The following is a 22,516-nucleotide window of genomic DNA, read 5'->3' as shown; positions in this document are numbered from 1 at the left end:
TTTAGTTAATATTGTACACATCAGGGAGTATGTGTTAAAATGTGTGTAATGTACTCTATGATTCAAAAATTCAAAGATTTGAAAGCAGTCACTTAGACTAAACAAGGCTGCATTCAATAATTGTTTTCTTTTTAAATTCCTTTTTACATTTTCATCAGTCATCAATTATATGAATGTACTGTGCCCTTGAGGAATAAAAGTATACTTTAAAAACCTTAATGACCTCAAACTTCTGAACAGTTGAACAGTTGGTATGTCCACATGTATGTACTCATCCTTTAGTCTCCTTGTTTACCTTTTTTTTTTTTCTGTAGGTGGAGTTGTGCAGTAAAAAGTTAGAGCGTGCAGAGCAGCTCATTGGTGGGCTAGGAGGAGAGAAGACCCGCTGGAGTGAGACAGCCTGTAACTTAGGTGAACTCTACAACAACCTCACCGGAGACATTCTCATCTCTGCTGCTGTAGTGGCCTATCTGGGTGCCTTTACTTCCAGTTTTAGACAGGTGTGCCAACTCATAAAACAGTTTATTTCTCCTGCCAATCCATGTGCTTATCAACCCACATTGTTCATATCTTCACAGATTTTAAAAAGGGTAAAAAGTGGAAATTCGATGAGCTGAGACATTTGTATTCACACATATATTCTAGTATATTTAAACTCCTTAGACTTTTCATTTATTTTGTCTTTTGAACTGTTGGCTCATTTAAACACAAATATGCACAAATTCAGATATTAAGCAAAATGTTGGTTTGCATTTGATAGCCAAGAAGCAAACTAATCACTATTGACCATATCTTATTTTCAATATCTACATGTCCCCAAGGAGTGAAGTATTAATACATTTATCATTTTTAACTTGTGGATATTTCCCATTTGTGAGATCACACAATGCAGCAAAACATGGTTTTGTACTGTAAGCGAGAAAATTATTTCCAATGATTTCATAGTAAAAAAATATATAATTTTCAAAAAAATATAGCTAAATGTTGCAAAATCCTGCCATTATTTTACAGTGTAGAAGAGTCTATACTTACCATTGAGAGACATATGGGAAAGAGTTTGTCTGGCAGAACTGCATTTGACACATAACCTTTCCATTACATTTGAGTCTAAGCACTGAAACATGAGTGAAAGTCATTTTCATATTCAGTATGGTTTTTGCGTCTCAGGTGGAGCAACATTACAGTGTTTTTGATATCCTTCTATAGCTATTATTTGTACACATTTGCCCCTGTCAGCTGGTTACTCTTAACAGCAGAGCAGGGTCCATAAAAAATGAATGAACTCAGTGAAAACACTTTGTACAATATCAGGTATTGCTATGGTGAGATTGAAATAGCACTCAGGGAACAGGGAGTAGTTTCACTTTAATATTTCCCCCTCTGTGAAAGCAATATCTTTTCTCCCAGAAGAGGGTCTTTTTATATAAGCTTTTGTGCAGGTACATGACACACAGCTTATTACCTTTGTGTGCAGTTAGTCTTTATTAGATTTACACCAAAAACAAAGATACCGAAATGATAATACTTATGTCCTGAAACTAACAGATAAGGTTGGATATATGGATCTGTGTTTTCAAATAGGATTAAAACTTCTTACATCTCTCAGGAGGCCTACCAGTGGTTGTTTCTGGACCAGACTGTCAAAAGCAGCTGTGATCATGTTGTCTTTCTTGAGCCGTGCGTGTGTTTCTGTGTCTGACATCTACAGCGAGCTACAGAGGAGTGGATTGACATGTGTAAGACAAGAGGAATTCCCTGCTCCAAGAACATGTCACTGATGAACTCCCTGGGTGAGCCGGTGAAAATCCGCAGCTGGACCATTGCTGGCCTCCCATCCGACAGTTTCTCCATTGACAACGCAATCATCATCTCGTGAGAGTGTTTAGCCAGTATTTTTTACCTTCAGTTTGACCATTTTAGACTTCAATTTGTATTAAATATTATGTTATTTACAAGTTTTTGAAATACCTTTCTGTAGTTTTAATTTTAGGGAGTTAAAGGTTTAAGAAACCATAAAGTTCTGAACCATATTCCTATTTTATGAGATTTCTTCTAGCGCTATCTAAATGCAGATTTGATGAAACGTAGCAGCAAGCTTCTTACTATTTTCACTAGTCAGTCACTCTAAACATGTCATTTTTAGATGGATTGCTTTTATTTGATAAAAATTTAAAGTAAATACTAGATTAGCAGAAGACATAGAATTGCACTCTGTTTAATAAAAGGTTTTGACAAAATATATATATTTTTTCATTGTATATTATAATTAAGGATTAGTAATAGGCTGCTTTATTGCTGTGATGGATTAATACAGAAAATACAGCTTTTAGACACACTGTTATTAAATATTATTAGACTTTTGGATGGCTTGCCGTGTAGAGAAATACTGTAAAAGTAGAATTTTTTTTTTTTTTTGGGGGGGGGGTGAAATATTTTGTCAAATTCTTGAATACATTTCCTGCGTTATTATAAATTTTGAATGATGGAGATGATTTATCATTGTTTGTGAAGGATCCTTAAGTTTCTTGTTGCCTGCAGTAATGCGAGGAGGTGGCCCCTAATGATTGATCCTCAGGGCCAGGCTAACAAGTGGCTGAAGAACATGGAGAAATCCAACAGTCTCCATATCATCAAGCTCAGTGATGCTGACTTTGTGCGCACATTAGAAAACTGCATCCAATTTGGCACTCCAGGTGAGAAATACTGACAGCTTTTAAACTTTATGACAGCCAGTATTCAGAAAATGCAAATTTGATTTTGATCAAATCAAACTTAAAGATCAATGAAGGAAGAAACAACAACAGACATTTTCCTTAAGGTGCAATACCAGTATTTCTCCCCAGGGGTCCCCCTCCACCATGAAAAACAAGCACAGATCACTGATCCAAAGCAGTGAATGTTACCTGTTGATAAATGCTCATTGCTCACATTGTCTCTCTTTCCCTGGAGCTGCATTACAACTCCAAATCCAAACTGCCTTGTACATTACACATTAAGCTTGAAAGCACAATTTTCATCTAATTTTACACTTGCAAAGAAGGCCCAAGGGTGGACCCAAAACGCAACATGAGATACTCAAATGAGCCGAGTAATCTGGCCTTGGGTGCCTGTCTCCTCCCCATCAGTGCTGCACTAGGATGAAAGGCAGCTTACGTAGGCAGGCCCGTGCTTAACTGTCTCGGGTGGATTGTTTTGTTACCATTCTCCTCCTCTAGTTTATTTAGTAATTTCTTTGTTGTTGTTGCTTTTCTTCCGCACTCGTTCAGTTCCCACTTCTACTACATGACTGTTTTTATTTGTGAGTAGGTCAAATAAATGCTTCTGCAGATCCCTGTTTTTTGTTTTGTTTTGTTTTATTGTAATTTTCAGTTTGGTTTAACTGTAATCATTCATCTCTTGTGTATTGTAGTATTGCTGGAAAATGTTGGGGAAGAACTGGACCCCATACTTGAGCCCCTGCTGCTGAAACAGACGTTTAAACAGGGTGGCAGTGTCTGTATCCGGCTGGGCGATTCCACTATTGAATATGCTCCAGATTTCCGGTTTTACATAACAACCAAACTACGAAATCCACATTATTTACCTGAGATCTCAGTTAAGGTGAGTCTCCTTGAGTCTGAGTCACACACGGATACACTCAAACATTTGTCTGCTTCTAAACAAGGTCATATAAAATGTATCATTAAATTAAAAACATGATGTTAGTCATAGTGTATCAAACATGCAATTAATCGAACACTCCTAAGCACACGCTTTCTGACAGGTATATATGGGCTGGATGAATAGTCCCAGATTGCTACAATGAAACAGAATGTACGCTACCATTCAAAAGTTTGTGGTTGATAGAATTTCTTAATTCTTTTGAAATAAGTCTCTTAAGCTCAACAAGGCTGCATATATTTTACAAAATAAAACAGTAAAAATTGTACAATGTAATATTGTGAAATATTCTTACAATTTAAAATAACACCTATTTAAAAATTTTTTTTTTTTTAATGTAATTTATTCCTTTGATGGCAAAGTGGAATTTCCAGCAGCCATTACCTTCTGTCTTCAATTTCACATGATTCTTCAGAAATCGTTTTAATATGCTGCTAGTATTGAATTCTTAATTGTTGTGAATTCTGTCAAATTCTGTGACTCTTTCTCTCTTTAAAAGAGCTGATAGTGTCTTTCAAAGGAGCTAATAGTTAATCAATCTTTTACTTAAAATCTGCTATTAATTAGATTTAATTATGGAGTTTTTTTTTAATGACACAAAAAAGCATCTAGCTATGTGAATAGAACATAGTCTACCTGTTCTATCATAAATTCATAAACATACACATAGAAAACAAGTTTTACAGCTGAACCTTGTCATAAAGTGTTACAGACAGTCTACATGAACAGTAGCTAAAATTAAAGGGGAAGTGTGGGAGTTCTTTTCCATTAGGGTCACCAAAAGCAATTACAAAGAGGTTTCCTGAACATTCCCTTAATCTGACAAATAGTCATGCCCTGAACACATTATCAATGCTACTGTGTCAGGCTGGTCTGGATGCTTGAAAAAAACCAATTGGAATACCTGGATTCTGTAGCTGTTTCTTTCACAACTACCTAAACTAGACTAGAGCCTGAGATATCATTTCCCTTTTAGGACGAGCATGTAGTGCTCACAACAGGATAAAACAAATGATACTGTTGTGGAAGATAAGGAATACCATTCTTCATACCACAAAATGTGTTGCACCGCAGACTCGCGTGTCTTAGCCAGTAATCTGAGAAATATTAAGCCTGATATTAGCAAGCAGTCACAAAATCTTGGAGGGGATCATTTTTGTTAGTTCTGTGGTTGGTTATGGCATATCCACAAAGCTTTATGAAAAAAAGCCTTATGATTCTCTTGCATATAACAAACGCAGGGGTCTGTTCTCATGAAAAATAGGATCCTAAGAACAGCTGCCTCAAGCACTCTCAGTGTATTTTTTTTTTTTCTGTTCAGGTGACCCTGTTGAACTTCATGATCACCCCAGAGGGGATGCAAGACCAGCTGCTGGGCATTGTGGTGGCCAGAGAGAGACCTGACCTTGAAGAGGAGAAACAAGCCCTCATCGTACAGGGGGCTGAGAACAAGAGGTACCACCCAGAAACATAATTAACCTGACCCTTTAGTCCTGTGGGTTCTTAACTTAAAATATTGTCTATAAAAGCAAGACAAGTTGGGTAAATAATGATCTCCTTATGAAGTGAGGGCAAAGAGCAGCATGCAGTTCAGTCATGTAAAAAACGGCTATAGTACATTTGTGTGTGTTTAACCATGTACTTTCTCTCTCTTCTCTTTGTAGACAGCTGAAAGAAATAGAGGATAAAATCTTAGAAGTGCTCTCTGCTTCAGAGGGGAACATTTTAGAAGACGAGACTGCCGTTCAGATCCTCTCATCTTCTAAGGTTCTGGCCAACGAGATCTCTGAGAAACAGGCCATTGCCGAGGTTACTGAGCTGAAGATTGATCAGACACGCTTGGGCTACACCCCCATTGCTGTCCACTCTGCTATTTTGTTTTTCTCCATCGCTGACCTGGCCAACATCGAGCCCATGTATCAGTACTCTCTAACATGGTTCATCAACCTCTTCATCCTGTCCATTGATAATTCCCCCAAAAATGATAATCTCGAACAAAGGTACTCTGTCACTACAGATAATATATTTAAATTGTGTCTGTTATGTAATTGGACATTTCATGTTTTAATGAATAGTTCACTCAGAGTAAAGGTCTATCATAATTTCCACATTCTAATGTGGTTCCAAACTTCTGCGACCTTCTTTCTTTTGTGAAACACAGAATGCATTTTTTGTTTTGTTTAGTTTTTTGTCCATACATTGAAAGTCATTGGGGGTCTAATGATGTTTTGTACCCTGCTGACTTTCATTATATGGCCGAAAACAGCTGAAACAGTCTTCAAACTATCTTGTGTTCCACAGAAGAAACAAGGTCGTACAGATTTTGGAATGACAAGATGCTAAGCATATGATAGTCTCGCGTCAAACAACCAATCACAGTTTGTTTCGTTCAACATCACATTTCGGGCCGTGGAAATGTCACCACAATAACAGATCGGTGTGTAAAACTCTTGGACGCATTTGAAAGATTCTGTGCCGCAAACTTTAAATATTTCACATACTTTTGGAACTCCAGTGTTTAGTTGATCCTGATAAGCGCTCGTTGTCACAGTGGTAAACACTAGGCTTTCTTCTTTCGTGAGGGGGTTTTGTTCCCATACAGAACGTTAAAGAACACATGTCTCCTGGAAATCCTGTAGAATTCAACCAATTTGAGGACTTCAGCACTTCTGAAGTGTTTCCACTTTTGTGTCCCAAATGCATCAGACGTTTAGCCAACGATCCTGAGGCTGAGACGAAACAAATGATGACAGAACATTCACTTTTGAGTGAACTATCCATTTAAAGGCATTACATTTTCCAGAGAGACTATCTCTGACATGGGTTCTGAGGTACACTGGATATCTAGCATGGGAAGGCTTTTTTACAAAAGAATGTGAAGACATCATTTCCCTGTATGACTATTTACCGTCAGCACTGTCTTACTAGGGCAGTATGGCCTTGTGATGTGAGTTTGATAACTGAGAGCTCTGGGAATACTATGACACTTCAGCCCAGGGCAGAATCCTCTGGTTAAAAGAACACAGTGGCAATTCTCTAGAGGACAGAGACACCAAAACCAGATCTCTAAAACTTAAGAGGGTGCCTTTTAAAATTCTGCTACAGTAGCAGCAGGTGTTCATTTTAAACTTTAATGTGTTAAAGTATTAAATAAATGTGTTTATTTAAAGTGTTATTTACAGAAAATCTAGTTAAGTGATTCTCAGCATGGTGGCCGGGACCACTGGGGAAGTGCTTCTCCACCTTTTTGACTCCATTATACCACACTGTCCATAGAATATTCAAAGGACCCATAACGTTTCCATTTTCTTGTGATTTATTGAATAAGGATTAGTTTTTTCACAGTTTTTACCCTATGTAGAGCTCACCCTAACCGGAAAAAAAATCATATTAATTATAAAAATGTATCCCCGGTATCTAAATAAACTATCTTAATTAAACTGCAAAAACAGAAACTGACAACATATTTTTTGTGTTTATTTATTTTTATTACAGCAGAAGTACCAGAGATACATATCAACTTAAATAGGAGGCCTTAAAAAGTAAAAAAATAGAAATTAGAAGCACTCATCTAGTCAATAGACACCAATATGATGATCATAAAATGTAAAATCTATAAGGATACTGATGTATTCCATTGATGATAGAAAACAATAGGAAAGCTTTTATTGCAAACATATTTAAATGACTAGTAGTCGTCGTAAAAGATTGTGTATTGCAGGTTCAGTGTACATCAGGTCACTCAAACAGAGTTTTCTTTGACTTCTTTTGATGCATTCAAAATGCTTCTCAATGAACTGATTTCCTAATCGCCTTGCTTTCTCTGTGTATTTAGACTCCAGATTCTGAAGGACCATTTCACATACTCGCTTTATGTCAACGTATGTCGCTCTCTGTTTGAGAAGGACAAACTGCTCTTCTCCTTCTGCCTCAATGTCAACCTACTCAAACACAACAAGCTTGTGAGTAACTGCCTCCGCTCGCACACAGCTGTGATTTATAGAATCAATAAGCTAAGGCAACACAGTACTTCATCTGATAAATAATAGTAAAAATGAAGAGGTTACTCTCACACAAGGCCTCTTAAGGTTAATGACTTGCATGCATCAGTCTGACAATGTTTATTTCATCCCTATTTTAAATGATCTTGCACCATTCATCCACATAAACACGAGTTTAACCGGTTTAATCGAAGTTTAAGTGATTTATAATGTGTTCTTCACACTGGCTCTCCATGCCTGAGCTGTTACACAAGTTGCAAGTGTCTATCATCCATTTATTGTGCTGTCAGTAGTTTTGTCAGCTCCTGAATCAAGTAGTGTGGGGGGATTTATTTTCATAGACTGTGGCTTTTGTGGTGGCGACTTTAAGACGCATTCACTGTTACTCTCTTCTTTTGAGTTGGATATTTAATCCAGCACAACTGCTAAAAAAAACAGTATCAAAACTAAGTGAAGGCGAATTTTCATTGCAGATATAACTGAATGACATCATGCATGGACAATTTTAGCACCTTCTGTCCATTTCTCTTTCAGGTGGATGAGAAGGAATGGCGTTTTCTCCTGACAGGCGGTGTGGGTCTGGATAACCCTCATTCGAACCCCTGCACCTGGCTGCCTAAGACATCTTGGGATGAGATCTGTCGATTGGATGAGATGGAGCGCTTTAAAGGCCTGCGGAAAGACCTGGCTCGACTCCGGGAGGGCTGGAAAGAGGTTTACGATAGCAAGGTGCCATTGAGATTAAGCACACACTATTTCTTTCCTGCTCAGCGGTGTGAAATGGACAGGGAAAGTATGAAAGGAACACCAGATTTTTCATTTTATGGTCTATATGTGTGTTCTGCAGGACCCCCACCACACTGCTTTCCCTTCAGAGTGGCAAGAGAAACTAGGACAGTTCCAGAGGATGCTGGTTATAAGATGCTTACGGCCAGACAAGGTAAGCATATTTCTATTGAGTTTACTATTACACCTTGGATTGGATAAGGAAATACATTCATCTGGAATTCTGTCTAAAATTGAATTATTAACTAATTATATCAGAAAGACTTATACGCAACCATTTTTTTGAAGGAAATTAATGCTTTTATTCAGCAAGGATGCATTAGGTTGATCACACATGAATGTAAAGTCATTATGTTACAAAATATTTCTGTTTCAAATAAATGCTGTTCTTTTGAGCTTTCTGAACAGCACAATAAGAGCTGTTTCTTAAGCAAGAAATAAGCATATTAAAATGATTTCTGAAGGATCATGTGACACTGAAGACTAGCGCAAAGGCTGCTAACGTTTCAGCTTGGCCATCACAGAAAACAGTCATCTTAAATTGCAATAATATGTCACAATATTTCTTTTTTAATGTTGTATTACAGTGTAGTACGAATGTAAGAATTTGTGTATGAATATTGTTTAGTATTCACTAAGAATTCACTTTTGGACTTCTCTACCCTTCCCAGATTGTTCCCATGGTTCAAGAGTTTGTGTCAGAAAACTTGGGGCAGCAGTTTATTGAGGTGCCACCCTTTAATTTGGCCACAGCTTTTGCTGACAGTCACTGCTGCGCTCCACTCATCTTTATCCTGTCTCCGGGATCAGATCCCATGGCAGCACTGCTCAAGTTTGGTGAGGAACAGGTATGGACAATTAAGGACATTAAATCTCTGTAGATTTTTGGGGTTTGGTTCATTTTTTTGCATCAGTAATTTTTTAAAGGAGTGGTTGACTGCTATTTTCTAGGCAAAAAAAACAACAACATTATTTTTCACATAATTTCTCTTTATTCTACACCACTCTGTCCTTCTTCCTATGAATACTCTGAAGATCTTCTGGTTTTATGAAGCCCCTCCCTCAGAAATATGCAATGGGCTCAGATTGGTTAGCTGTCCCAGTGTGTTGTGATTCGCTGAACAGTCTAGTGAAGTCAAGAAACATAACACCCCTATACAGCTTCTAATGTATGGTTTTATTCTGATCAAAGCTTTAATACAGCTGAATACATGATTGTGTTGTATAATTTTTGTAACGTTGCTGTTTGCAGTTGGCAGAAGAATGTGGATAGTGTGTGGTGTCTAAAGATTATAATCTTAGAATTCAAGAACCAGTTCGTTGCCAGTAGTTTTCACTAAGATTTTTTTTTTATTTTAAGATATTTTTTTACGTTTAATATTTGCAACTGACACAAGCAATTGTACGCAGCTATGCAATGAAGATGCGTTCATTGTTACTAACTTAAGTCAAAAAAGTGAAATCACAATCAACCACATCTTTAAGGGTTTTGGTTTGTTATGTGTGATGTCTTGTGTGAAGGGTTATGCTTTTCTACTGTTAACACACCATGTCTGCCTTGTTGTTCAGGGTTTCTCGGGCAACAGACTGACCTCCCTGTCTCTGGGACAAGGTCAGGGCCCCATCGCCATGAGCATGATTGAGACTGGCGTCAAGGAGGGAACCTGGGTGGTTTTACAGAATTGCCACCTGGCCACCTCTTGGATGTCCACCCTTGAGCGTGTTTGTGAGGTAGTACATAAAAATGAGATGATCCAAATATGATGGGATGGTAACTGTTCATAGTCAATGTGTGCATGTCTACTACATAAAACAAGGTCCACCAATGGAAATGAAGCAGCACTTTAAATTTCTGCAGGAGCTGAATCCAGATACCACTCACCCAGATTTCCGCTTGTGGCTGACCAGTTACCCCTCTCCCAACTTTCCTGTGGCTGTACTGCAAAACGGAGTCAAAATGACCAATGAGGCTCCCAAGGGGCTGCGCTCCAACATCGTCCGTTCTTTCTACATGGACCCCATATCGGACCCTGAGTTCTTTGACAGTAGCTCAAAGCCGGTAGGTCCTTCACAGAGTGGCTTTAAAGTGCTCTCAGTATGATGCGTATCCTTTGATGGTCTTAATGTTTATTTTTGAAGTCTGTTATGTGTAAGAAAAGTAACATCTGTTTGTGTGTTTTCAGGCTGTCTTCAAGAAGCTGCTGTTCAGCCTGTGCTTCTTCCACGCCTTGACCCAGGAGAGGAGAAAGTTTGGTCCTCTAGGCTGGAACATCCCTTATGAGTTCAACGAGACAGACCTGCGGATCTCAGTCCAGCAGCTTCAAATGTTCTTGGACCAGTATGAGGTCAGATCACACGTGTTCCTGTATCGTCTTTGTGTTCACACACAAACAAATTTCCTTTTACTGTTCTTGAAACACGCGCACACACTTCACGTCACACTCTTGCTTTTCATGCTTTCCAGCACGCCCCTTTAAGCCTCCCCTAAAAAAAGAGCATTCTTGACATTTTCCCAACTTCAGAGAAGCGCTCCCCATATTTCCCTTCCTCCTTTCAAAACAAGCAGACTGCACAAACTGATCAAGAGCCTCCCTGAATGCTCTGACATTTCTCCTGTGTTACCGAGTGCCACCCACTGCATTAGTAAGGGAAATTTCAACAGCAAATGTCACAATCCTGCCACTCCTCTGTCCATTTTTTCATATCCCACCTGAAGATCTTTATATCAAACCCACCTGCCTGACATACACCTCCACTTAATAAAAAAGAGCCTTTGTTTAGCAGCCATGCTTTTAAGACACATGAAAAGGTTGTCGCTGGGTTTTCTTGTCTTTTTTTTTTAAGTAATATAAACAATAGGGTGAAAAGGTTGGGGCAGAGTCCTCACCTGGTCAAAATGATGTAGCCACACTATTCAAAACGAAAATAGATAGCACTCATGATAAGAAAGGTGAGTCATAATCATGAGGAATCAAACTTCTCTTTTTTTCAAGATAAATTAGCTTCACCTCAGAGTTGCAAAAATGCTTTGTCATGGAAGTGGATTTGTTATCTGTTCCCTTTAAGTGGTTCTGATTACTTAGACTGACCATTTCAAGACAGTTTTTATCCACCTTGCTATTTATAGTTCATATGATTAAGTTTAGTTTTGGCTATATGGTAATTTCATTTGGTTTGTTTGTTCTTATTAGGAGATTCCTTTTGATGCTCTTCGCTACATGACAGGAGAGTGTAACTACGGGGGTCGTGTCACAGACGATTGGGATCGCAGAACCCTGCGCACAATCCTTTCTATCTTCTACACCCCTGAGATCATTGACAACACTGATTATAAGTTTGACCCTAGTGGCCTGTATTACTCACCACCAGAAGGAGATGTAAGACACACTATGTACAGCATATTCAGTCTGTCATATTATTTGTCCATTCAAAAGTTTGAGGTTGGAAAGTTTTTAAAAAATTTCAAAAGAGGTTTCTTAAGCTTATCAAGGTTTCATTTGTTTGATCAGAAATACAATAAAAATAGAAATACTGTGAAACATGATTACAAATTAAAATAACTGTTTTGATATGTTTTTACTTAATTTTGTGGGAAGTCGTGGTCTAATGGTTAGAGGGTTGGACTCCCAATCGAAAGGTAGTGAGTTCGAGTCCCGGGCCGGCAGGAATTGTGGGTGTGGGGAGTGCATGTACAGTTCTCTCTCCACCTTCAATACCAAGACTTAGGTGCCCTTGAGCAAGGCATTGAACCCCCAACTGCTCCCCGGGCGCCGCAGCATAAATGGCTGCTCACTGCTCCGAGTGTGTGTTCACAGTGTGTGTGTGTGTGTTCACTGCTCTGTGTGTGTGCACTTCGGATGGGTTGAATGCAGAGCACAAATTCTGAGTATGGGTCACCATACTTGGCTGAATGTCACGTCACTTTCACTTTCACTTTTTTTTACTTCGATATATTTCAAAAATTCAAAGCTGAATTTTTAACAGCCATTATTTCAGTCTTCAGTGTCACATGATATATCAGAAATTATTCTAATATGCTAGTTTGGTGCTGAATAAATATTTCTTATAATTATCAATGTTAAAAACAGTTGCATCAAGTCAAAAATTAGTTCTTTCTTAAGTAAAAAATTATAAAATAAATATAGTATATAATAAAAATGACACAAAAGACAAGAAAATGAAAGAATATCAATATACTTTTCAGTGGATTGAGCAGATTTTTCTTTTTTTTTCTTTTTTTCTTTAGAATCAGCAGATGGATACAGCAGAGTTGATTAAGTTATCAATCCTTTAAAGAACACGTTTTATAGCTCAAAAAGCTTGTCCAGTTCTAGAGGGGTTATGTCAGACAAAATTTCCACAGCTGACATTAAAGCTACAGTAGCTCAATATTTCTGTCATATAAAATTCAAAGAGATTCTCTACAGACATAACTCCAGAAATCAAACTGAACTAAGGCCTAATTTTCCTTCCTTCATCGTATTTCCTTCAAAAGAAGACCATATGCACCTCTGCAAGCCGAGGTTTCTCATTCAAAACAAAGCCTAAGAGGAAGCAATTATAAAAGAAAACAACAATTCTGCTCTTTGTACAGGCTCAGTCAAGGTTTTTGTCAGTTTGGTCAAAATTCCTCCCACATTATACGGCTGTGTTTAAAATGCCTACAGATATAATTGACTTTGCTAAACAAAAAAACATTGGTCTGCCTCTTTATAAAAGTTCTGAAAAGGAATTATGAGCAATAAGTTCAATAACTAAACACAGCGGGTTGCTGCCAGTGGTGATGTCTGATTTATTTGCGAGCACATGTATAATCTATGCCCAATTTTATTTGGCATTTTCTCTCAAAATCTTTTATTCATGAATGTCATTTGCATAGCCATTATTATAAATGTCAGCAATCTCAAGGGTAGCCTGTTTTAAGTGCATGCCATTATTTAGCATCGCCATCCTGGATTTAGTATTGCAATAAGAAGCTGATTGTTTTTTGTTTTTTTTCAGTATAACAGCTACATTGAGTACACCAAGACACTACCTCTAAATCCCTCACCTGAAATCTTTGGCATGAATGCCAATGCTGATATTACTAAGGACCAAGTGGAAACACAGCTGCTGTTTGACAGCATTCTTCTTACTCAGGTGCATAAACACATTAGGATTATTGATGCAAAGTAGCTAGTTTAAAAGTAACCCTCGAAGTAAAATAATGACCTATTGATGTTTGTAATGGTCTGAGTAATTTTTTGCCCCATTTCTTCCTCACAGTCCCGTTCTTCAGGTGGCAGTGCTGCATCTTCAGATGACATGGTGTTCGAGGTGGCTGCAGACGTTCTCAATAAACTTCCTCAAGATTTCGATACAGATGCTGCCTTGCGCAAGTACCCCACCAGCTACAACCAAAGCATGAACACTGTGCTGGTGCAGGAGATGGGACGATTCAACAAACTCCTCCAGACTATCCGGGATTCGTGTGTAAACATCCAGAAAGCCATCAAGGTCAGGAACTGTGAAGGTTCAACACTTCTATCGATCATGTTTCCGGGTCTTGGTTCTTTCTGGTCTGAGCACAAATTGAAATCTGATTTTTCCAGTTAGTCACATTCAGTTAGCTTTCAGGAGTATACGATAGCATCGCATTTTTTTCTTTGGAAAGTTGCATTTTATTCTAAAAGGCATGATGGTTTTGTTTGCATTAATCCATCGCTTTAAGCTAGCACAATTTTTTAATCATGCTACTATTTCCACACAAACCTTTATATACAGTACGTAGAAGCAATGCAAACTAAGAAAAGTTTTTGAACATTCACTCCCTGCTGAAAGATACAAGGAAAATTCATTGTGCCCCAGGGCATGTCCTAATGCTGTGCACTCCAGCTGAGCCTCCTTGTCCTTTAGTTTGACTGACAGCTCTGATCCCAGTTAGCATTACCGCCCCGCACGGTGAGATGGATGCATATGCTGAGATCTGATCACAACCCTGCCTTTCATTATAATCCCTTTATCTTTCCTGACTACAGCGTGATTTCGGCTCTGAGGAACCTCTCTCCTTTACCCTTTCATTATCATTGATGATCATATATCTCTATACCACATCAAATGAAAACCTTTGAAACCAGCACTTAGAAAGAAATAAAGAAAAGGACAACATCCCTTTTCCCTAGAAGAGAAAATGGCAGTATACTGTAATATTGATATACAATATACAATATAGATTGCTATGAGGAATGTACACAGGTCTCATGTTCTCACAAATGTGCTTAGCTTTCTTTGAACCAAGTTGATTTTGAGTAATGCTGTTATTCAAAAAAAAAAATAACAGGTCAGCCATCAAGGTCAGGAACTGTGAAGGTTCAACACTTCTATCGATCATGTTTCCGGGTCTTGGTTCTTTCTGGTCTGAGCACAAATTGAAATCTGATTTTTCCAGTTAGTCACATTCAGTTAGCTTTCAGGAGTATACGATAGCATCGCATTTTTTTCTTTGGGAAAGTTGCATTTTATTCTAAAAGGCATGATGGTTTTGTTTGCATTAATCCATCGCTTTAAGCTAGCACAATTTTTTAATCATGCTACTATTTCCACACAAACCTTTATATACAGTACGTAGAAGCAATGCAAACTAAGAAAAGTTTTTGAACATTCACTCCCTGCTGAAAGATACAAGGAAAATTCATTGTGCCCCAGGGCATGTCCTAATGCTGTGCACTCCAGCTAAGCCTCCTTGTCCTTTAGTTTGACTGACAGCTCTGATCCCAGTTAGCATTACCGCCCCGCACGGTGAGATGGATGCATATGCTGAGATCTGATCACAACCCTGCCTTTCATTATAATCCCTTTATCTTTCCTGACTACAGCGTGATTTCGGCTCTGAGGAACCTCTCTCCTTTACCCTTTCATTATCATTGATGATCATATATCTCTATACCACATCAAATGAAAACCTTTGAAACCAGCACTTAGAAAGAAATAAAGAAAAGGACAACATCCCTTTTCCCTAGAAGAGAAAATGGCAGTATACTGTAATATTGATATACAATATACAATATAGATTGCTATGAGGAATGTACACAGGTCTCATGTTCTCACAAATGTGCTTAGCTTTCTTTGAACCAAGTTGATTTTGAGTAATGCTGTTATTCAAAAAAAAAAAAAAAAAAAAAAAAAAATCAAGGTAAAAGGACACAAAACCAATGAATGAATGCTTGTGTGTGTCTTGGCATAGGGTCTGGTTGTCATGTCTGCTGAACTTGAGGAAGTTGTAAGCAGCATTCTAAAGGGTCGCATCCCTGCCATGTGGATGAAGAAGTCGTATCCCAGCCTTAAACCGCTGGGAAGCTACATCAATGATTTTCTTGAAAGACTCCAGTTTTTACAGGTAAACACTGTACTCATAAAGCATGTATAGTATAATACTTTTCATTCCACCATAATTTGTGCCCTACACACGTTGTCACAGTAATCACTTAATCAAACATCCTTTGAGTTTTAAAGGCTACAGTCATGTAATATGCAGTTTTGTGTCTGTTTTTTATAAAAAATAAATAATAATCATATAATACTTTTATTAAACAAGGATACATTAAATTTACCAAGAGCTATAGTAAGGAAATTTACATAATAAACATGATTTACGTATATTTCAAGTAACTGCCATATGAATACAAATGCTATATAAATGCATTTTTGGATTCCACAAACACAGTCTTGTAATAATAATGTAGCACAATACATCATAATAATTGATAGTGATTAATTCAAAGTCTTTACTTCAAATCGATTGTTTTCCAGTGAGTTGTTGGGAGACTAAAATGCACATTCATACATAAAGCAGTTGAAGCAGAAACCAGTCTAGTGTGCATTGTGAGCCTCAGGAAAATCACATGAAATGCAGCTGACGTACTGTCTCATTCAGTGAGCTCAGATTACAACACTGCTTCTGCAAAGGACTGAACTGTAAATGTATTATACAAGTGCCCTTTCTTTCAATAAAAGAAAGAAATTAAACTTTGAGCCGGTTACATTCCATGGCTTCTTTTTGGCCTTCAAGTTATGCCTCTAGAATTAGTTGTGCCTGCTTATGTTGAGTATATTTAATATCAGAATCATCTGTGTCATCCACACAGGGTTGGTATGTGGATGGCACGCCTGCAGTGTTCTGGATGTCCGGGTTCTTTTTCACTCAGGCCTTCCTCACTGGAAGCCAGCAGAACTACGCCCGAAAATTCACCATCCCCATTGACCTGCTCAGCTTCGACTTTGAAGTCATGGAGGACAAGGAACACAAAAAACCCCCAGAGGATGGTGAGAAAGACAAAGAGGGAGTATTGACAAGCATGAAATGTAAAATATATGAGAGGGAAATGGGTAACAAGTGACAAAAGGGAAGAGAGACACAGTTTCATTAACCCCTCGCCGCGGCTGAGTGCCATCAATCAGAGTCAACATTACAGTGCTCTGGCATCAGACCCCTGCTGCTCTTTCATCAGTACATGATGAGCATCTCTCCAGAGGAAACCCATCTCTCTGAGGCCATCACACACTGCATGAGGCTGTTTATGACTGCCTTTGACTTTAACAGATACTTTGTTGTGTCTACTTTATTTTTTATAGTTCAGGCAGTGTATAAAATGGGATGGGTCTTTAGTTTGTGTGCAGGGGTGTAAAGTACTCCATTATTCAAATATTATTTTGAGGATTTTCTACCCTTACATTTTTAATGCAAAAATGATATTTTAAGTAATTTTTTTGCAGCTCATGTCTTAAATATTTGAGCTTAGAAGCCAATCAAACTACGCTCCCAGCTAAACTTTAACCAGTGACATCCATTTAAGCCTGTGTCCTTGTGAAGGGACATCACATTAGTCACCACAACATACTGTTTGACCTAAAGCAGTATGTTTTAATTATACCCATTGCTGAAGATGGATGAATGTGACTCAAGTGTGAACACGGTCAATAATCAGTCTAAGTAAAATCAGCTGCTTCTGAATTTAAATTAATTTAAGGTAACGGGTTTCATGATATTGGTTTACGGTGTCCTGTAGTCTTGCATAATAGGGATGTTGGGAATTGTGATTCAAAAGTTTGCTTTGCAAAGTTATTTACATTCTCTTTAAATTTTGATTTCGGCAGTCAATTTTTATAGACTATGAAAAAAGGTCTCATGCTCACTTCTTAAACTGTGTCTGTTTTTGGCTTGTTAAAGGCATAGTTCACCCAAAAATGAAAATTCTGTCATTAATTACTCACCCTCATGTTGTTCCAAACCTGTAAGACCTTCGTTCATCTTTGGAACATAAATTCGGATCATTTTGATGCATTCCAAGAGCTCTCTGACCCTCCCATAGACAGCAAGGATCCTTACAAAATCAATACTCAGAAACGTAGCAAGGAGATCTTTAAAGTAGTCCATGTGACATCAGGTGTTCGACTGTAATTTTACAAAGATACGAGAATACTTTTTGTGCACAAAGAAAACTAAAATAATTACTTTATTTTCAGTTCAGTAATAAACAGTTCATCTCTGCGTCACCCTATAACTCCATTTTGGAGAGTATCCCATATGTAATACACTTTGATCTGAACATAAACAACATATCCATCTACATATGTTGCATACATTATTTATGTTCAGATAAAAGTGTAAACAGCGTATCTGTGTATGGTGCTGCTGACACAGAACAGCATACATTGTTTACTTATGTGACACTCTAATAATAATGGTTAATGCAGTATCTCAGTTCTTACTTTATTTTTGCTCAGGTGTTTACATCCGTGGCCTATTCTTGGATGGTGCCCGATGGGATCGGAGAACAAAACGCTTGGCAGAGTCTTTCCCCAAAATCCTGCATGACACCATGCCTGTGGTGAGAAGCTGTAAAATGTATAATCTCAGTCAAATGAGGCTGATGACATCATGCATTGCCCCTGATGTGGGTACATATTACACACAGAGATTTAAGTCACAAGAAAGTCATTCCTTTGGAATGAGCATTCGGTAGAAAAATGAAACTTGCAAATACTTGCAATTCAAAAGTTTCAGTGCAGTTCAAAAAAATGTATTTGCCTGAAGGCAAACTGCAACATTAACTATGGAAACTAGAGAGCAATTTTGAGAGAAAAGATTTTCTAATTTCACAGCAGCATGCAAAAATGTTAAATCAAGGGCCAAAAATGCTAAAAAAAAAAAAAAATAATTCAAATGTGCAGACTTAAAAAAAAAAAAAAAAAAAGAAAAACTGATAATGTACTGAGAAAAGGAATATGCTGATTTTAATTCCAGTGCAGCCACAACACAGTTAGAAAAGTGCTTTATTCTCTCTTCAGTACCAAATAATAATGCATACATAATACATTTTAAGGGGAATCTGAATTTCTGCAGCATACTCCCAGCAGGTGGTCTGTGCCGACACCCCTTTCCTTTTCATCACCATGTACTTCAACCAACTCTTGGGTCACTTGAAGAAAGTTTATAGGGTACATAACATACACAGTTTCACATAATCTCATGTTAATCTTGAGTACCTATAGAGTAGTACTGAATCCTTCATTTATCCAAAAAGTCTTTAGTTTCATCATATTTATAAAAGAAAAATACAGCTTTCTGGTTTTTTTTCGGGAAAAAGCCGAGCTCCTGGAGGCGTGCCTTGAGAGGAGCTATAATACTGATGTTTTTGTTGTTTCCATTAACATATATTCACTTATGTGCTGATTTCAAACATAATACAGAAATCTGATGCAATTGTACTTACATGAATGGGGTTTTTCATCACAGGGACGGCTCCATGTTTTAATAGCAAACGATCTGCAAATCCAGCGTCGACTTGGGCCTTGTTTATAAAACATTCGTCACTCAAATGACCAGAACACACAAACGCACTTGATACTCTCCGCTGCCCCGGAAAAACAAACTGCATCCACTGTTCATGTAACGCTGGGTTCTTGGGGAAGCTGAACATGGTAAACTTTCCCTCACATCCAAAAATGCGCTTATTTGGAGGCATTCTCAAACAAATCCTATGCAGCACCGTTGACGATTTTGAAGAGTGCTGATGTGCGCGGTCTCGCTCTCCTCTGGTTAATGTGTGTGCACGGGCGCACTTTTCCAGGAGAAATGCTTATATAAGGACTTCCATTCTCGTCTACGTCATTAGATCCACGATAAAAAAAAAACAGCTGAAACTTGTACCAACCCGGAAGCAAGATTTTTGGCACAGAAATTCTCAGTCATTCTTCTAAATTATTTTTTTAAAACGTTGGCCATGTTTTAGCATGAGAATCCATCTCTTTAACAACATGAAAAACTCTGAATACACGAAACACCATTGTACCCCCCCTTTAAGAAGAAAACTCTACATGATAGAAAAGTTGTTTTGTATTCAAATACAGTATATGAGTGGATTTCTAGTTACATGACATGAATATCATAGCAGGCGAGATTCAAATAGGTTAAGTATTCTTAACAGAACAGGAAGAGAAAACAAAGATTTCTATTAATTCTGCCCTCTTTATTCTGCACAATGCACACTGCCACAATAAATAATGCATTCATTGTCGATTAATATTCAGACATTTCAGGACAACTCGTTACCAAAATAACTTTTTCGACAAGAGCTGAACTTAATTAAACATGCATTTGTTACTTACGGTAAAACGTTGAAATGCAAATTTCTTTTGAAGGCCATTATTAATTTCAGCTGAAAGCATTTCATCTGAAACACCGAAAATAAACACATCCTTAAGTTTTAAGTATTAAATCCACCAACTTTTTAATGTACCTGTTTTTCTCAGAGGAGGTACACAAAGTGCTTCTGAAAAAGGGGTTTTGGGCCTTTGAATAGGTTTTTGGTGACAATCTTTGTTTCTTTCTGAGTTATCTTGGATACAAAGACAAGGAAAATAGGTTAGATTATCAACAAGGAAAAACTGAATATTGATACACCACCATATTTTTAGTGACTCAACCAACCATATCCCATTACACTTGAAAATACATATTTGTATAGTAACCTAAACAGATTGTAGGGAGGGAGGATGAACAAAGAAAATGCTTCTCATCTACACATCACACTGTCTATCTGCAGATCTGGCTGAAGCCAATGAAGAAGCAGGACATTCCTGAGCGTCAGTGTTACATTTCTCCTGTCTACAAGACCAGCGAGAGACGTGGAACCCTTTCCACCACTGGACACTCCACCAACTACGTCATAGCAATGACCCTGAATTCAGACGTGCCTCCAGAGCACTGGATCCGTCGTGGCGTGGCCTTACTGTGTCAGCTTAACTCGTAGATACACTTCTTGTATCCTTTCACTTCACTTTATAGTAAAGTATCTGTAGCAAAATTATATTTTAGATTTAGAAATACCATCAAATACCATCTGTCTAGAGACAAAAATTATACTTTTTAATAAACATGAATGTATTCCTATATACTAAAAATGTTGAAATATTAATAGGAATTATAATAAAAAATATAGAATTAATTGATTTTGAATAGTTAATAGACATTTTATACATACTTATACATTTCAAATATATATTTTTAGAATAGAACAGTTTTCAGAGAGATTTTTAGTAAGCTGATCAACACTCAAAGTAGGCTTTGCAAACTTTATTTTCCACTTCTGACAAAGAAATACACAGATAATCAGCAAGAATGGCAAATGTATTGAAAAAAATGCTTTAACATCCAAGCTGTGTAAACAGGGTTTAAAAATAAATGTCTTCCCAAACAACTGACAGTACTCAAATGTAAGTAAATATCTGGATGGTCCTATTTTGGAAAACACTGTAAAGCATGAAGAAAACTTGTGCCTCATTTTTATTAATTAACAAGTTAATTTCTTTTCACCACTTAACTGAGGTGTTTCATTTGAGCTCTAGAGCTCGCTTTCTGTTTAACAAATGGAAAACTTCATTTCAAAGACATAGACAGGATTTAGAACCAATCTCTGATGACTGATTAGGTTTGCTCACATGACCCCTAAAACTCATTGGCTTTACATTCAAGCTGTGAAAATTAAGTTCTTCAGGGAAAGAGGAAATCAACTGTAAGTGTTCTCATCTCTCCATTTTATAACAGAAATGAAAACTAGCCACTTTCACTTGCCTCATGCATGTTTCCATCCAATCAAGTATATTTGATGAATGCAATTAATAATGATACGCACCCATGAGAACAAATAAATGGATGTCACATGGTGACAGGATAAGCATGAATCACATAACATGCCCCACCAACTCATGACGGTAGAGGATTCAAGCAGCAAACACAGGCAGTGGAATGTGTAGAGGCGACTGCGGGACACAGGCAGCGCTTGTGCGCAGTTTTAGAAATATAGCCTATATTTGGCACACTCAAAATGTTGCACACTCATTTACAAGAACCACATCAGTGGGGGACTGATGAACAGATGTTCTATAGATTTGATTGTAGTTTCAAACAAGTGCACATAAGGCCAATATTTGAAATGTGTGCATTAATTTTAATAATAGGAGGGTGCCAACAAACCAGATTATTTAAGATTGTCAAAAAAAGAACATTTCATAATGGCTAACTCAATGTTTAGGTTAAAAAAGGAATGGTTCTCCCAGAAAGCATGTTTTTAGAAGGTCAGTGTATAAAAGGTGCTAATGTCTCACAAAATAACATTCTGAATTTTGCACAAATTATCCAGTTATACCAAACGTCATATAATTAAAATTAAGTAACAAAGGTGTTTCAAAATGACAACTACTTCTTCAAAAAAGTCTTCAGTAGCAAATCTCCTTTGGGGAAGATCATTATTTCATGAACTTCTTCTACTGTAACAAGATCATAATTTACAACCCTCACTGAATATAAAAATCAACTCAAAGTAGTCTAGATCATGATAATTACTATTTATCAGTGAACAAATAGACTTCCCAAAGAAAACTGATGTATTCCTTGATGGACAGACATGCATAGACAGTTGTTCTTCATTTAAAAATCACAGTATTTTAGCATTAGCTTTAATACTGGACTTGTTCAGTCAAAATTCAGCTGACCTCAAGAATGCGATTGGTCTTTTAGCAGCACCGTGTCA

At 37.5% G+C, this 22,516-nt stretch overlaps 1 protein-coding gene across 1 annotated transcript in view; it reads left to right on the top strand.

The window, feature by feature from the left end:
- The window catches only part of LOC113108642 (dynein heavy chain 7, axonemal-like), a 63,321-nt gene extending 42,549 nt beyond the window's left edge, over positions 1-20,772 (top strand). Inside the window, exons 47-66 of the mRNA XM_026271889.1 lie at positions 315-500; positions 1,709-1,872; positions 2,539-2,693; positions 3,410-3,600; positions 4,982-5,115; positions 5,325-5,660; positions 7,496-7,622; positions 8,196-8,390; positions 8,509-8,601; positions 9,119-9,295; positions 10,017-10,178; positions 10,306-10,506; positions 10,631-10,792; positions 11,639-11,824; positions 13,449-13,586; positions 13,713-13,943; positions 15,670-15,822; positions 16,571-16,748; positions 18,210-18,313; positions 20,531-20,772. Of these exons, the coding sequence (XP_026127674.1) occupies positions 315-500; positions 1,709-1,872; positions 2,539-2,693; positions 3,410-3,600; positions 4,982-5,115; positions 5,325-5,660; positions 7,496-7,622; positions 8,196-8,390; positions 8,509-8,601; positions 9,119-9,295; positions 10,017-10,178; positions 10,306-10,506; positions 10,631-10,792; positions 11,639-11,824; positions 13,449-13,586; positions 13,713-13,943; positions 15,670-15,822; positions 16,571-16,748; positions 18,210-18,313; positions 20,531-20,737 (3,480 nt within the window). The 3' untranslated portion in view covers positions 20,738-20,772. The remainder of the gene's footprint in view (positions 1-314; positions 501-1,708; positions 1,873-2,538; positions 2,694-3,409; positions 3,601-4,981; positions 5,116-5,324; positions 5,661-7,495; positions 7,623-8,195; positions 8,391-8,508; positions 8,602-9,118; positions 9,296-10,016; positions 10,179-10,305; positions 10,507-10,630; positions 10,793-11,638; positions 11,825-13,448; positions 13,587-13,712; positions 13,944-15,669; positions 15,823-16,570; positions 16,749-18,209; positions 18,314-20,530) is intronic.
- The last annotated feature ends 1,744 nt before the right edge of the window (positions 20,773-22,516 follow it).

This window comes from Carassius auratus, chromosome 9 (assembly GCF_003368295.1).
Source record: "Carassius auratus strain Wakin chromosome 9, ASM336829v1, whole genome shotgun sequence".
Classification (NCBI taxonomy): Eukaryota; Metazoa; Chordata; class Actinopteri; order Cypriniformes; family Cyprinidae; genus Carassius; species Carassius auratus.
Note: the sequence above shows the minus strand (reverse complement) of the source record. Positions and strands in the feature narration are given on the sequence as shown.